Consider the following 16,333-nt stretch of genomic DNA (forward strand, 5'->3'; position numbering starts at 1 on the left):
ATTTATATAGTGCATTACAGTAGTACAGGATAATAAATACCATTATAATTAAGAAGTGTTTTTATGAAATGAATAAAATTCATTTATTACAAAATTACTCTGTACCACTCTTAAGTCAAAACTAAAGCAAAGAATGTTAATAAGAATCCATCTTGTAGGTAAGAAAACTAAATAATTAAATAAGGAATAAAGTGAATGTTAGCAAAAAAAAAAAATCTGATTTAACCTATAGATGACCTAGTGCTGTTTGTTCAGATGACAGCTCTAAAAGTGTACATGGAATATTCCCTTGTAATACAATGATTTGCCGCAAGCCCTGACCTCACTGACTGTTAGGGAGCAGGCCTGAATTGGCCCTTTCTCTGATATTGTGACACTGCTTCTGTTGCCTCGATTGTGACCTCTGATTGAAAGGAACTCCTGGGACTTCTGTATAATAAGCATGACTCCTGACTCTTAGCCAGGTCTGCCTTCATAGATTTTTGTCAGGTTTTTCTAGTAGGCCAAGCTATTGCTGAAATTTACTTGAGCTGTCACAGTGCTCTGTGCCTTTGGTGTGCTCTTTGAAATCTTTTTTGACTGCTGTTATGGTTTTAAAGACATGCATCTTGTAAATATAAAAATATCATACAGTTATATAAAGTATAAGCTACTTTCTTATTAAGAGTGTGTGTGTGTGTGTGAGAGAGAGAGAGACAAAGAGACATAAACAAAGAGATTTGTTTTACCATTCTTATAGGCTGGGAGTGCTAAGACTCCCAGCCATTTACAATATTTCCATTCAAACAATAAAACCAATATATAAAGCAACAGTAAATAAAAACCAGAAAACTCTCTGTGCCCATTAATAGTAATCGTCTATAAATGAAAAGTACTATGAAATATGGGTTATATTCACCACCTTCCTAAATGATAAAAGGGAGGACACCATGTGAATGTTCAGAGCTAAGAAATTCCAAAGGGACGGAACCATTATTATTAAGAAAAAATCTCCTCCCTCCCCCTCCCCCCAAATAGCCCAACCCTTCACATCCGGATGAGAGAGGCTGCTTCTCGTTCTGGTTTACTTTGGTTTTTTGTTGCTGTTGTGGGTTATTTTTTAAATACTGCTTATATTGAAATACTACATGTAACCAAAAAAAAAAGACACCAATTTAGCATCTTCCATCATTATTATCTATATTTTTTCCCTTTAATTCTTTCAGAAAAACAGATAAAGTAGATATTAGTGTGAGGGGAGAAGTTAAGTAGCTCTTAGGGGTGCAAAATGTCATTGACGTTTCTGGTCCCTCAAATCTCCCAAGAACATCTTTCTCTCAGGAATTAGTAAGCTGGAGCCTCTAAACTACTTTTTTTGCAGTCTCTGAACTCCTTTCTGTCCCCCCCCCCCAGTGTTTAGTTATTCGTCGTTTTAGGTCAATAAATAGGTTTCAAAATGATAAAATAATATTTTAATCTTCCCCTTTATAGCCCTCAGCCCTGAAAAAAAAATGCACATAAAAATAAGTGAATACTAAAAAAAAAAAAAAAAAAAGTATAATCCTTGGTCAGCAAGTGTTGCTACCATGTTTTTGTCAACCTAAATGCATATTGAAAGTTTTGCCACTATTAAAACATCTAGGAAGTAACACAATTGTTTTTGTTACTTCTACATATCTTACAATTGACATATGTGACGCTTAGGCTGGTTCAGACATACATTCCCAGTTTTTAAAATCTATTTTAGAAATTCAGAAATTAGTGTCCGTCCCATATGCTGCTGCTTTGCCTTACTTGGCTTTGTCTTCTCTCTTTCAAAAATGGCTTCATGCTTATTCTGGATGACTGTGCTATTCTCTGATATATTAGAAATGGATAAATGCAATTCAATTGCTATTTAGGATGATTTCAATGCACGGTTTTAAAATCTAGATAAATAAATCAACATCTCATATCTCAATCAGATTAGGGAGCATCTACACTTACGCCAGCAAAAATCAGTGAAGGGAGGCAGCAAAATGTGGACTTGTAGAGGTATTATTCAGTTCCAGCTTGCTAAACCATAATCAGGCCAGGAATATGTGTCTGAACTGGGCCATTTCATTCTGACACATATACTGTTTAATAAAGCCATTAAATTGTAGTCAGGCTTACCTTCCTATGCAATGTCTTACAGGTCAAAGCTTTTCTGGTCCTTTGGGATAGATTATGCTACATTGTTGACAAAATCATAGGCAAAAAGCCATTTTCAGCTGTAATAAGATCCAAGATCTCTGAAATTTCAAAAGAAATACTCAAGATTAGGCTCTATCGATAGATTAAAGTTATGAGTCCTCCTACAATAATCCTTTTTTTGTTCTTTCAGGCATAGTAATTATTGCTGAAAGTGCAAAAATGTGTACTGGTGCAAATTGGTTTGCCCTAATCATTTTATATATGCAATACACATATCCTGTTTATACTGTGTATATGTTATACATAGATGTGAAGATAGCTTTATTCTAAGTGTACTCATTTCCCAGTTTACAGTATTGACTCTGAATCATTGTTTTAGAGTGTAATGGTACAATAAAAAAAAAGATATTGGGTAGATGTGATTTTCCTATTTATTTTTTTAGATATATAAACACTTTCCTTAATGTAAACTTTGTTTTCAAAGTCTCCAATCACTATGAACAAAGTATAAACCACTTACTTTTATAAGTAAAAATCTCAATTACTATGCTTTGCTTTCAGACCACAAATGAGATTGTTGTGATACCTATCTTTTTTAATGCAACCTCAAGCAAGGTTTTGTTTTGGTTTTTGTTTTTTTTAAATTAAATATAGATCTGAATGTTGGCACAGTAGTACAAAGCTATGAAATTCAACCAGGATGTAGGAACCGAATAACTGAACAACTACTTTCTTTATTAATCTTACCCTGACAGCAGTAGCACTGATGTTTTGTGTGGGAGGTAAATTATTACTATAAATCAGAAAAGTTAAATAGCTCTTTAAATCTTATAATGTATGTAGTTTCCATATATGCACATTTTTATTTAGCCCTTCCCCCCACCCCACCTTTGTACAAAGACTTATTTGGATTTTTTTTTTAATTAGTTTAGTTTCAGGGAAGATTGTTGTACTGAAACATCCATATTAAATAACAGTGTTAATTAATATTAGAAAATATTTGTTGTCATGTTTGATACAGATCCTATCATTATATTCAATATACTGAAAGTGTTAAGATTAATGTATTTATAAAAAAGAAAACTTTGAATTCTAATTTCGTTGAAATTATTAACAGAACATGTAAAATTGTAGATTGATAGTACAATCCTATACATGTTTACTCAGATATAAGCTCCATTGAATTCAATGGGATTTATTCCCAAATCAATCCATGTGAGTAGCTGGGTGGTGTTTTCTTTGTTTGCTAGTGTTTCTAATTAGCGCTGTGCCTATATTGTATGTTAGAAAGGATCATCAAGCCTTTTTCTATGGTTGGATGAAATGGGGTGTTTTTAAATGTGGATTGGCATCCTGAGCAGCTGGCCAAGAGAAAACCAGTAGGGAGTACAAAGGAGGATTTTATGTCTGTAGGCCAGATTCTCAGAGTAGGTTGCTGTAGTCTTTCTGTACTGCTTCTATAATAAGTATATATCTAAAGAATTGCACCACTGTATGTGTTGATAAAATTTTGATTTTAAAAGGGTATTTTTTCTAAAAAAGTGAATATGCTCCATTGAGTGCTATAGAACTTAACTCCAAATAGATGTACATATGATTGCACTTTAAATATGGATTACTAATGTACTCTTGATTTAATAATTATACCATATACTAATTCCTTAAATAAAAGGATTATTTTCTCCTGGTGTAAAAGTTAGATATGCTATTATTCAGTGTGGTTAGGATACCATATGAATATGATAAATTAAAACGCATTTTCTAGTAGCTATTTGTATGCTTAGATATGTCCATTCAGGTCTGTTTTCATAGAATTAACTTCTGCATGAAGAAGGATAAAGTATTTAAATCACAGTTTTAGCTAATGATCACCCGTTCACTACTAGACACATTACTAAATAATAGTCTGGAAGGATGAACTGGGAGCAACTGGGGTTATGACTGGGATTTCACATACACATTAAAATAGTCACACAACCACTCAATAAGCAAACTACAGAACTCATGCTGTTTCTTCCTGCAGTTCTACTTTCATTCTTTTATTTCCCTTTTTTAGTTCCATGACAATGTTTTCCCAAGATCCACTCTTGACACTACCAAAAAATGGCCTATCCCACATTCAGAACTCTCATCATACTTGTATCCTTCACTAATTTTCTTAATCTTTCTTAATTGTCTTAAACAAACATACCACTTATGCTTTATATTTATACAGCCAAAGCCTTTGAAAGCCAAATCATGACTATCCTTGAGAATGATCTGTGTCTTTCTGAAAAATAAGCATGTTCTTTAGAAGTGCCATTTTTCTGTCTCCATATATCCATTAAAAATAAATTCTCCATCAAATCAAACAAATGTTTTGGGTAGCTTACCCTGATTCTTTATAACTTCCTTCTCCAATGTTCTATACAATTGTGGGTATAACACTCCATTCCAATCTCCCATCAGGCACCAATTTTCATAGGAAAAATTTGTCAGTTTTTTCCATAAGACCTTTAAAATTTTTTTCCTTATCTTAATTTGGAGCATAAAATCCCTAAATTAATTGTTTTAATTCCCTGTAGCTCAACTGTACTCCAGCAAATCTACCATGTTCATCAGCCAATACTAATTTTGGTTTTAATTGTGGATTAACATATAACACAACTCTATTAACTTTTTTTGAACCTGCCAAAATAAATTCTTGTCCCAAATTCTTATAAATCAAGTATTTTATGTCCCTTTTTCTAATATGAGATACATGTAAACAAGTTACATCTTAAGTTTTTTAAATGGAGAAACACTTCTCTTCTATGGAGCATTTGCTCCATTTATAATCCACGTTAGCCATTTGTAATCCATAATTAAGCCAGTAGTTTAGAAAAGTCTATACCTGTGGCACCCAATGCAGAATCCCCTTTCTTAATCTTCCTCTGGATATGTTTGGCTTTTAGATTGTCTGCTCATCCTCCTCCAGGTCTCCTTTAAATTTTTTCCAGAAATTCTTTGGCTTTATGAACAGAATTCAGTCAAAATCTTTTCTGTTTGAAAGTAAAAATCACGCCCCCCCCAGTTTATCCCAACAAAACAAAATCTTCTTCTGTTTCAATACCTCCGTCAAAAATATATATATATATTTCTCTTGCGTAAAATTCTGATGGAAATTTCTTTTAATATAATTATATCCACATTGTCAATCTTCAATCTGGTATTAAAATGCCATTGCAGAACTTGATCCCTGGTCCTTTTCTTTGCAAAATGTACTAATACATCTCTTGGTATGTGCATAATGTGAATTTACACAATACACCTTATCAATCTCATCTTCAGCTTTTTCTTCTTCACAATTTAAAAATTCTGTCAGTGCTTGAACTACCCTTCTTCTAATATCTTCTCCTGAAATTTCTGGAATAGCTCTGAATCTCAGGCAAAATTCCTTCTTCCATAACTCCAACAAAGCCACATTATCCAGTCCTTTCTCCAACTCAAGATCTCTGCTTTATTCTCCAACATTTCCATTCTTTCAGTAACCTGTTTCACTTCTCCAGAGATTTGTTTCATCTCTCCAGCTATTTGTTTCACATAACTGTCCATCTTATCTATTCTTTCTTCCATTTTTTTTCCCAAAGTTGCAAATTTAGCTCCTAATCCATCAAACATTGATTTTAGTCAACTTAAAGTGACCATCTTCTCCTCTAACGGTTGCTCTACAGAGCCTCATCTTTCTCTCATTTCTTTCACTGCTTTCCTGGTAGCCATGATCTTTTAATTTGTTTTTCCCTTTGCACAAGTAAAATGGCTAGCCATATAATTAAATACAAGAGAAAGTAAACAGACAGTTCACACCCTCTGGTGTCTTTCAAGCTGGAATTGCAGGCACATGTCCAAGGGAACACAACAAGGATCAACTTACAGTCTTCTGTTTTAGAAACCCAGCCGATTAACAAGCACCGTTCAGCACAACAAAAAACTTTCCCATGGAAAAAAACAAACCATGTTACTGCAAATGGAGTTTTGCAGAAAAATAAACTTCTAACAAATAAATCTTTCCATTTCACTGTAAATAACTTTTAAGTCTTTTTTTAAATTCCAATTTTCATCCAGCCTTTTGCCAATAAATCAGATTCAAATTAAAGCTCTATTTCTTCCTTTAAAAATAGAGTCCCAAAAATAAGGATAAGCCCCAAGAGAAGGACTTATCTGCTGTGAAGGAAGGACTCTCTTAAGTTAAAAAAATATTATATTTTTAGTGTTTAGAAATGAGGTTTGGTCGGCTCTAGTGTCCATAAAAGGTTGCACTGCAGCTGCAAACCAAGGTGGATCCCCCGCCTCCTGGCTGCTCAACCTGAAAGCCATTCACAGAGCCTTCTCCATGATTGGCTTTTGAAGAACAGCCATCCGCAGGGCCGATAGGTTGATTTCTTGCTTCCTCCTTGATATGGAGCAAGTAAACAGCCAGTGCTTGCTGCCAGCCACTGATCAGTTGCAATGTCATCTACAGCAGGCTTCCTCAACCTTGGCAACTTTAAGATGGGAGGACTTCAACTTGGGGAATTCTGGGAGTTGAAGTCCACCTGTCTTAGACACCTAAGCCGCTATTAATCCCCACTGGAAGTACTTACATTGCAAGTCTCAATCTTCTATGTGCTGTGATCATTATCAGATGGACCCCATAGATATTGACCCCCGCTGCACATCAAGGCTTTGGTCAACCTTTCACAGAAGGTTTTTTAGTAAGCTATACACCAGCCTCATGTATAGCATTCCCTGCAATCAGTTTTGGCATATTTTGGTCAAGGCACCACAATCACAATAAAAATCTAGTTTGCTATGGAGTACTTAGTCAAATCTTTTTTCAAATAAAGATATATTACCCCTATAGTTGTTCTATAGTCAACAAAAGAGGGTAACCAATTAAAAATGAAATAAGATTATTCTGCTAAGATTTGTTCTTGGCAAATTCATGTTTCTAATCACTAAGAATATGCAAAGTTCTCAAATTTGAAATAATTTGAGCTCAAAATGCCCTGTTTTGAGTTCAAAACAGATTTTTTTTCCAAGTCTGAAATGGGCTGTTCTGATCAATCTGGAATTGTTCCAAATTCAGAATGGCCCATTTCAAGCTCAGAACACTTCAGAAAAATTAGCACAGCCAGTTCCAAACTGGAAATAACAATTTCAAAATGCTTTGTACACCCATAGTAATTGTAGTTTTCAATGTACCTTCAGAATGTTCTCTTTATGATTTGTCTAGAATCTTCCCAGATTCATTTTCAGAATGGCTGATCTGTAGTTCACTGGATCTTCTTTTTCCCCCTTTTTCAAACCAGAGATAACATTTACCCTACTCCAATCATTTGGCTCTTCACGAGATCTCCAGAATTTCTCAAAGATAATACCATATTTCTTTATATGTAAGAAACAATTTTATCTACAGTATAAGCTTATTGTTGCTGATGGCAAGGGAAAAAAACAATTAAAAATGGCCAAAGTACAAAAAAAGTCTTCCTTATTTCTCTTGAGACTTGAAGTTTTAGTAAAGGGTACTTTTCCTTAGCATATAATCACATGAAGCGATTAAGTGCTCCTACAGACTGTCCTGAATAGATTTTAGGAAGCAGGTGCTAGACATGTTACTTGATTCTGAGCAATGATCTAAGTTTGCAGTATAAAAAATCAGGAATTAATTAGGATGTTCATTCCAACACCTTTCACTAAGTGTTTTTACACATTACACAGTTAGCCAGAGGATTCAAGTTTCCTGGACTGACAAAACAAGAAATAAAGGACTTACTGTACATGTATGCATATCTAGGATATAATATCACATATTCCAATGTGAATTTCTTCATTTTAAATTGAGTTTTACCAGCTGCTGCAAGCTGGTAAAGTAACTTTTGAATGTCTCCTGCATTTCTGAAGCAATGTCTGCATAGGAGATTACCTCATTTCTGTCTGATGCTATATTTGGTTCACACATGTTTAGATGTTCTCTTCCTTCTCATCCTTCTGTATTACAGATTCATTCTGTTGGATAGAAGTATCAAATTTGGCTAGGATTTGGTATGCGCTATACCTAGTTTTCTCCCTCCTTATTTTGTACATCATTAAAGAAAAGTATGCAATTGTAATAGCTTTTAAAGTTTTACTGTTACTGTAGCCCATTGCTTATCTCCTATATTCTCATTAACTGCCCATTCCAATTCTCTGTGTTGATTTGGCTATGGCTAAGATAGAAGTAAAAATGAAAAATGGTATGATTCAAGGCCCAGGAACACAAAGGGGAAAACCAGAAAATACAGGGATATCTTGAGGCCCGCTGAGAACAGAAGAGAGTGCAGAAGATGACTAAATGGCACCGTTAAGAATGCCACAGGTCCTTCCCTTGAAGCAGAAGTTAAATCTCAGCTGGTTAAAGCCATCATTAGGAGGGGAACTGCTCTCTCTTATGATCTAAGGGAAAATCTCTATGTATACAGTACGTAACATAAATGGTATTATAGAAGCAATTTATAGAAGCTGACTTATTTATGTATTTCTTTAACTTTTTCTATTATTTTCTATCCTTTACTATTTTCTTAAAGGCAATAGTAAGAAATAGTAAGAATTCTCCTTTAACTAATACATGCACAGATACCTTTTGAGCTTTGTTTCTACATGAAGGATCATTTTGTAAATCTACATTGTAGTAAGATAACAAAGAACTTACATGATCGATTGCAATGTGCTCTACATGCGGCTGCCCTTGAAGCTACAGCTAGTTCAGAATGCAGTGGTGCAAGCAGTAATGAGGGCCTCTCAGTGTGCCCATGTGTCACCACTGCTGTGTGAGCTGCATTGGCTGCCGCTTGACTACCAAGTGCAATTCAAGGTCTTAGTTATTACCTATAAAGCTGTGTATGGCATAGGATCTGGATACCTGAGAGGCCACTTTCTCCAATCGTTTCTGCCCACCCAGTATGTTCCAGCATAGTGGGTGTACTCCAGGTCCCCTCCATTAAATGTTGCCATCTTGTGGCACCTAGGAAACATACCTTCTCTGTTGGGGCCCCCACCCTATGAAACAACATCCCCCCAGAGATGAGGATGGTGCCATCTCTCCCAGGATTCCAGAAAGCTTTGAAAACCTGACTTTGGTCCCAGGCCTGGGGTTGATGTTTGTTATTTGTTTAATGGCCCCTGTTTTGTTTTGTGGATTTTGTTATTAGAGCATTTTAGTCCAGGCTGCCTGTTGATTTAATATTTTTAGCTGTCTTTATGTCTTTTTTAGTTTTGTGAGCTGCCCAGAGTCCACTGGAGTTGGGTGGCCAATGAATTTAGATAGATAGATAGATAGATAGATAGATAGATAGATAGATAGATAGATAGATAGATAGATAGATAAATCTCTAACTCTTTCTGTTTTATTATCTATTATTATTTAAGTCCTATCCTATGAATACTATTAATTATAAACAAATCCCTTTAAATCCAACGTGATAGATCCAACTATTCCATAACCATGCCCAGAATGTCCATTTTGTTTGTTGGACAAATAATTTTTACAGGTCAGTACTCAATATATTTCTCCTCCACAGGTAATGGAGAAGAATTTTCTCACACAGATTTCTCAACAGAGAGGATACAAAGAAGTAAAGAACGTACATGCCAATGGCTTTATACACAAGTTTGGGATTATGAAGGAGCTAGTCCCAGAAATGAAAAATGGTGAGATCATTGCTTTTGTTTGGATTTTTATAATATATCATGTAACACAAAACCCATCTTAATTGTTCTAAAAGAAATACACTTTTTCCCCCCAAGGGTACTATTGTCAAGTTCGAAATGTGCTCCTGTTAAGAATTAATTTAATAAAAATTTCTTCTCATTCTGCCACAGCTTTTAAGCTATTGCTATGACATGCCATCATGCAGTATCTCTTCAATATAACCATGAACATTTTTTTTTTCTGTCAGAAACTGAAACATTTTCATGAATAATGCAGGACAAAAATATTTTCCTATACTTTTCAAATTATGGAATGCATTTAAATTATTATAGCTTAATAGCTAACCAGATACACTAAGTGATGCATTGATATGCTAAAATGTGGCAGGTGATGTTTTTGAACTAAACATGGTCTAAGTAGGAGAGCCAGCACCAAAGTGAAGGACTACATTTAGGAGAAATATAAAGAAAAGGAGAATAGTTAGGTCAAAAATAGAAATATTTTTATTCCTTTAAAAATCCTGTGAGTATTCAGGTTTCTATAGCTGACAAACCACTTTTTATTTCTATTGCTTTTCTTTGTTTAGCTGTTGTGTTGTTGTTGTTTTTAAATTGGAAATAAAATACATGTAGTCCTCACTTAATGACTGCAATTGGGACCAGCAACTCTGTCACTTAGTGACACGGTTGTTAAGCAAGACATCACGTGACTGCAACAGACTTACAAACTCACTTCCACCGCAGTTGTTAAATGAAACATCACATGACCATGACTTGCGATTTTACTGGCAGCTTTTCCATTGACTCTGCTTGTTGGAAGCCAGCTGTGAAGTACACAAATGGTGATCATGTGACAGTAGAACACTGTAACAGTCATAAACGCCTGCTGGTTACAAAGCACCCAAACCTCAATCAGGTGACCGTTAGGAGGCTGTGACGGTCATAAGTGTGAAGACCATTCATAAAGTTACTTTTTCAGCACTGTCGCAACTTTGAACAGTTGCTAAACTGGGCAGTCGTTAAGCAAGGACTACCTGGTAGAAGGGTATATAACTTCAAGAGTATCAAATCTGGGCCTGGTCATTTGGGCCTTGAGTGAGAACTCTGTGTTGATTCACTCAATGATTCATTTGTTTGTTTTCTTGGCTGTCCATAGTGTTCTCAGCAGTGTTCTCAGCAGTGTTCTCCAACACCAAAGTTCAAAAGTGTCAACACTCTTCCATTCCTGCCTCTTCAAAGTCCAACTTTCACTTTCATAAAGTATCACAAGGAATAAACATGGCTTGCACAATTCTGTTCTTTGTTGGTATAGACACATCACAGCATTTGAATAACTTTTCCAAAAGTATTTATTAATAATGTCAACATGTTGGACACGCATTGCATTTTGGGTGTAATTAAGAAAGTTATTGAAGGAATTACAAACTACTGATGTTTACTACTTCTAAAATGGGAAATCATAGAGTTGGAAGAGATCACAAAGATCATCTAGACCAATCCTCTTCAGTGCTGTGCTTTACCAGTACTCAGGTTTAAAGTGAGCAGGTACTTAAAGTGACCATTTCAAATGGAAGGCAATACCAAATCCTAATTTTATTTGGGTTTCTTTGTTTAGAACATTTATGTACCACCTGCTAATGGTTTTGGGTAGCTGGCAAAAATACAATAAAAACAATAATAAAGGTATAATATATGTTTCTCTCCCTTTTCTCTCTTTCTCTCTCTCTCTCTCTCTCTCTCTCTCACACACACACACATTTGAAACAGTAAACTCATAACATTAAAATACAAATATATTAAAAAGCCTGTGTAAAGTATTTTTAAAGTTCCTCCTAAATTATAATAAGGAGGGGGCTTGTTTACAGAGGCAGCTTGTTCTAGTGGCAATAGTATGGACCCCACCATAAGAAAGCAGAATTAATCACTGATGCCAGATTTATCCCAGCAGAAGCACTACAGTTTTCCCATTGTTGATCTAAGGGTGTGTGGTGGATTCTATGGGCATAGGCAGTCCTGTAACTAGTATCAAGATTGTTGATTCTAAGCAAATATGTTTTGGCCTGAAATATCAGATCTTGTATGAATGTCTTAAAATGAGGTATAGTTAGATATTTTGACTGTGATCTGTAAAACGTAGAAAATCAACTTAGAACATTTTCAGCTACATTTTAAAGAATGGAAATTAAAACCATCAGTTAGTGGAGCATATCACTTTGATGAAAAATAATTGTTATGGTTATATGCTATTCTTCAAAACAAATGTTCTGATTTCTTGTATTGTCTTGCCTGAGTGTGTATTTCAGATGAGGAAATAAAATTCTAAATTAAAACTTTGTACTTTTTCATCCTTGCATTTAACTCTATTAACAGTGATGTAAATTGCATTTGAATCACTTGTTGGTATGCTGTTTTGTTTTTAATTTTTTAAAAAATCTAGAAAAAGATTATTCAAAAATAAGATATGCCCCTGATGCAATTTGAATGGTTTCTAAATTGTAATGAGTTACTTCTATAGACCTATGTGGCACATAAATAACTATAGTACCATGTATTAGGATAATTTATATGTTATAATGGATTCTATTATTTTGAATTTGTTTGCAAAGCACCTTATAGAAAAGGTTGTGGTCAAACAGCTGGTAAACTTATCTGACAAAATCCAAGATTATTGCAGCAGTGATATGCTTTCAATTAACTAGTAAATTTAATAAATTTGTAGTTATTCAATAAGTTACATTTTGAGAATTTTCTTATACTTACTAGCGGTAACCAATTACTTATTTGTTCTAATTAAATTGTTAAAAATATGTTTTTTAAACTCACTGAAAACAAGAGCCAAAATTGTTAATGATATTGACCTAAACATTTGATAACCAATATTTACCAAATAGAAGGAGTTTTACAGCCTATTTCTAAATGACTTTATCCAGACATAAATTCTACTGATTTATTTAAACTTACCAACAAGTAAACAAATGCAGGTTCCAAGAATTGTACAACTATTTTTGTGTGTGCCCAAGTAGGATTTAGATTTATGCATTATGCCATCCCTACATAAAGCTGACTACTTTTGAAATACAAAGAAGACTTAGAATAAGTTTCAGTTGGTTGCTAAAAAAATAGGCATACATTCCTAAATCTGTGAAGTTATTTAACTAGGGAGAGGAATATATCCCACTTTAATTAATTTGGATGCATGTTGGAGTGTCACTGATGTTATTCCTATTTTCTAATCACTATATAGCAAGCATTTCTTACCTGAGATAGATCCAGAAGTTCTCAAGGGAGGAAGAGTTCAGCTTGTGGTAAGATACTTTTTCCACAATAAAATGATAATATTGTAGTTCGCAATAAATGATTGAAATTATAGTCCTGTGCTTGCTTATCAGCACTAATAACAATTTTAAAAATTAGTTCTAAATGAAGATGCATAGGATTGTGTTGTAATAGTTCTGAAATATGTATATTTGGATTCTAAATTCTGTAATTTTATAACTTTTTACAGTTTTTAAGGCTCCAGCAAGTGAAATTTGTCACCCTTTGTGTAAATTGTATATTTAGATAAAGTGTAGTTTCTAATTTCAGGAAGACATACATGAACATTCCTATTGTAGCTGGCAGGGTTCTTAGGTCATGAAAAATGAGTATTATGGGCCCATCAGCAGAAAAGCAAATGCATAAATAGTAGGTCCTAGTATCTGTTTTCCAGCTTGTTTATCCATTTATGCTTGTACTTCTTAAACCTCTTTGAAAAAAAATCCATTTTACTGGCTTCCAAAAGCAGACACTTGATTAAAAATACATATATTGGGAGCTATCAGGCTGCACAATTTCATTTTCATTGTTTATTTATTATCTATGGATTCCTAGGATAAAGCATTGTGAAAATCCCCAAGAAGTGCCTAACTAAGAACCTGAAACTGAGCAGGAAAGGTTTTTTTCAGACAGCATAGAGGTAAAGCCAGGAGCCTTTGTAGAGCAAATAAATCACACTCCTTATACTTCTGCATTTTAAATCATGGTTGCAACTATGAATACCAAATTGGAAAATTTGTATATGTGTGTGCACAAATGCTTGCACAAACACTATAGATTCAAAGAAGGACTCTTGACCGCTGACCCTTGACCCTTTTTTTTGTACCTTGCTCATGGCAAAGTAATCATATTTGTTGCTTTCATGCCATATCACTGAACCGTGGTCAGCAAAACATAAAGTAAAGAATGGCGGTCACAAAATGAGAACTGTTGATTGGCATGAGGGTTTAATTATGCCTATTATTAATGACTTAGTGTAGACATCCCTAGTCTTTTCGGATTGGTGGACTCATCTGGAATGTTGAAAATATGACATTAGCTTCTTGGGGACTTGACTATTCACGAAATAAATGCTATGGGGAATATAACCAGTTATAAAGCTCCAATTTACCAAAAAGCTATCTGCCACAAATCTAACCAACCCTCCCCCCTGCCCCACACCGATAAGACCATCCATACTATTCTGATTACTTTTTCATTGGATGGGTACAGTTCTAGGGCATACATTTAAATTGTGCACTGGGCTGCAGTTGCTTATCATTTTTATTTTCTAAGAAAGCTTACTGGGCCTATTTGGACCAAGAAGCATTATCGGAAATAAAGTTGGTGGGTGGGGCTTTGCTTTGAAGTATGCCAGCTTCCCACTTCTTTTACACTTTACACTTTTGTTAAAATATAAAAATCAGATAAGGTAGAAGGGTGGCCATCAAAAGAGTTCTCTGCAAACATAATGGCAGCCTGAGCTCATCTTAGGAACCCCAGCCCTAGATGTTCATTTGATTGCTGGTCTGATAATTAATGAAGTTTGATAAAGAAGATAGATATTTTATTGATTCACAGTACTTTGGCTTTAGTGTAAACCCTTTTGCAGACATGCTATTCTGCCTGTTGTATGAACTTCAGTGCAAAATATAATAAAAATAATAATAATGGCTATTCTGGACTTGGGATGAGCAGCCTTTTGGTGGGCAAAAGCCACATTTCAGATATTTCAATAGGGCAAAAACCATGATGGATAGAGTAACAATGGGTCTACATTATTCAGGGAGGCAAGGATTGGGACATTCTGGATTTTTGATTATTTCCTTAGTGGCTTGTTTATGCCTACTTTACAGATAAAAGTATTTCTTTAATCATTCATGCAAATTATATGGATTAGAAGAGTTTAAAAATACATCATCCACAAGAACTCTTGGTGATTAACATTAACAATTAATAATATACCTAAAATTGTTAAAACATTCATAGTAAACAATAATAAACATTACATTAAGTTAAAGTTTAAAATGGAGCAACACCAACTAACCAAAAAACCACAGCAGCATCGAAATGAAGATTTCCTCCAGAAGAGCTATTTTAACCAACTTCCAGAAGGATGCCAGTTAAGGATTAATCTAACATATAGAAGCAAGCTATTCCAGAGAACAGATGCTGCTACTGAAAAACAGTGAGCCCTCCTCACCTCACAAAAGTGAGGAAACTTCAGCAATTCTTCCTGGGAAGGACAGTTTGGATTGGTTAATTCTGTTTGGGAAGCTGCCGCCGCTGCCGCCACCACCGCTGCTTCTGCTGCTGCTGCTCCTCCTCCTCCTCCTCCTCCTTCTAATTTATTATGGCTGCCCACTCCAAAAGACTTTGGGTGGCTTACAACATTAGAATATACAATAAAAACAGTTAAAAACATAACAACAAAATATAACAGCCCAGATTAAAAATCAACAATAACAATAAAAACATAACAGAAGCTCCACAAACATACCAACCCAAGACCTGGTACAGGGCCAGGTCTTAAGGGTCTTCCAGAACCCCAGGACGGTGGGTGCCATATGTAACTGTTGGGGGAATGCAGGGACAGTGACAGTACCTAGGCTTCAACCTATGTAGGGTTTTATAGTTTAAAGTCAGCACTTCAAATTGTACTCAGAAACCTATCAGAAGCCAGTACAAGATGCATAGCACAGATCTAATATACTCATGGTAACAAATGCCAGCCAAAAAGAGGGCTGCTGTATTTTGCACCAATTGCAGTTTCTCAGTGATAGCTCCATGGAGACTACATTGCAGTAATCCAGAGAAGTCATGAGATACCATCACAAAATCTTTCTCCTTTAGGTAGGACCACAATTAGTTCACTAGCCAAAGCTGAGAAAAGGCCCTTCTGGCATAGTCGCTTCCTATCCATGCAGCAATACCTGTAAATCCAAAAGGATCTCCTCAAGAGAAAACACCACAGCCAACAAAAATCTTGATGAACAAATGGTAACTTTGTCTTGCTTCAGTTCAGCTTTTTGTTTCATCCCTTAAAGATAGCTTACAGTTGCTTCATCCCAACAGCCTATAGATACCAGACAAGATTTCCACAGCCTCTTAAGCACTGCATGGGCTGGTTATGTACCCTGAGTATCATCAGTATACTGATGAATCAGTGGATGACCTTTCCCAGCCCTGCAGCACCTCA

The 16,333-nt window shown here is 35.1% G+C and overlaps 1 protein-coding gene across 1 annotated transcript in view; it reads left to right on the forward strand.

Moving 5' to 3' along the window:
• Positions 1 to 16,333, forward strand: part of LRRIQ1 (leucine rich repeats and IQ motif containing 1) — a 117,045-nt gene that overhangs the window by 87,485 nt on the left and 13,227 nt on the right. The window contains exons 24-25 of the mRNA XM_088141859.1: positions 9,711 to 9,840; positions 13,085 to 13,145. Of these exons, the coding sequence (XP_087997985.1) occupies positions 9,711 to 9,840; positions 13,085 to 13,145 (191 nt within the window). The remainder of the gene's footprint in view (positions 1 to 9,710; positions 9,841 to 13,084; positions 13,146 to 16,333) is intronic.

This window comes from Python bivittatus, unplaced genomic scaffold, assembly GCF_059951505.1.
Source record: "Python bivittatus isolate LINGU-HERP-01145 unplaced genomic scaffold, Pbiv_v1 ctg000330_np1212, whole genome shotgun sequence".
Classification (NCBI taxonomy): Eukaryota; Metazoa; Chordata; class Lepidosauria; order Squamata; family Pythonidae; genus Python; species Python bivittatus.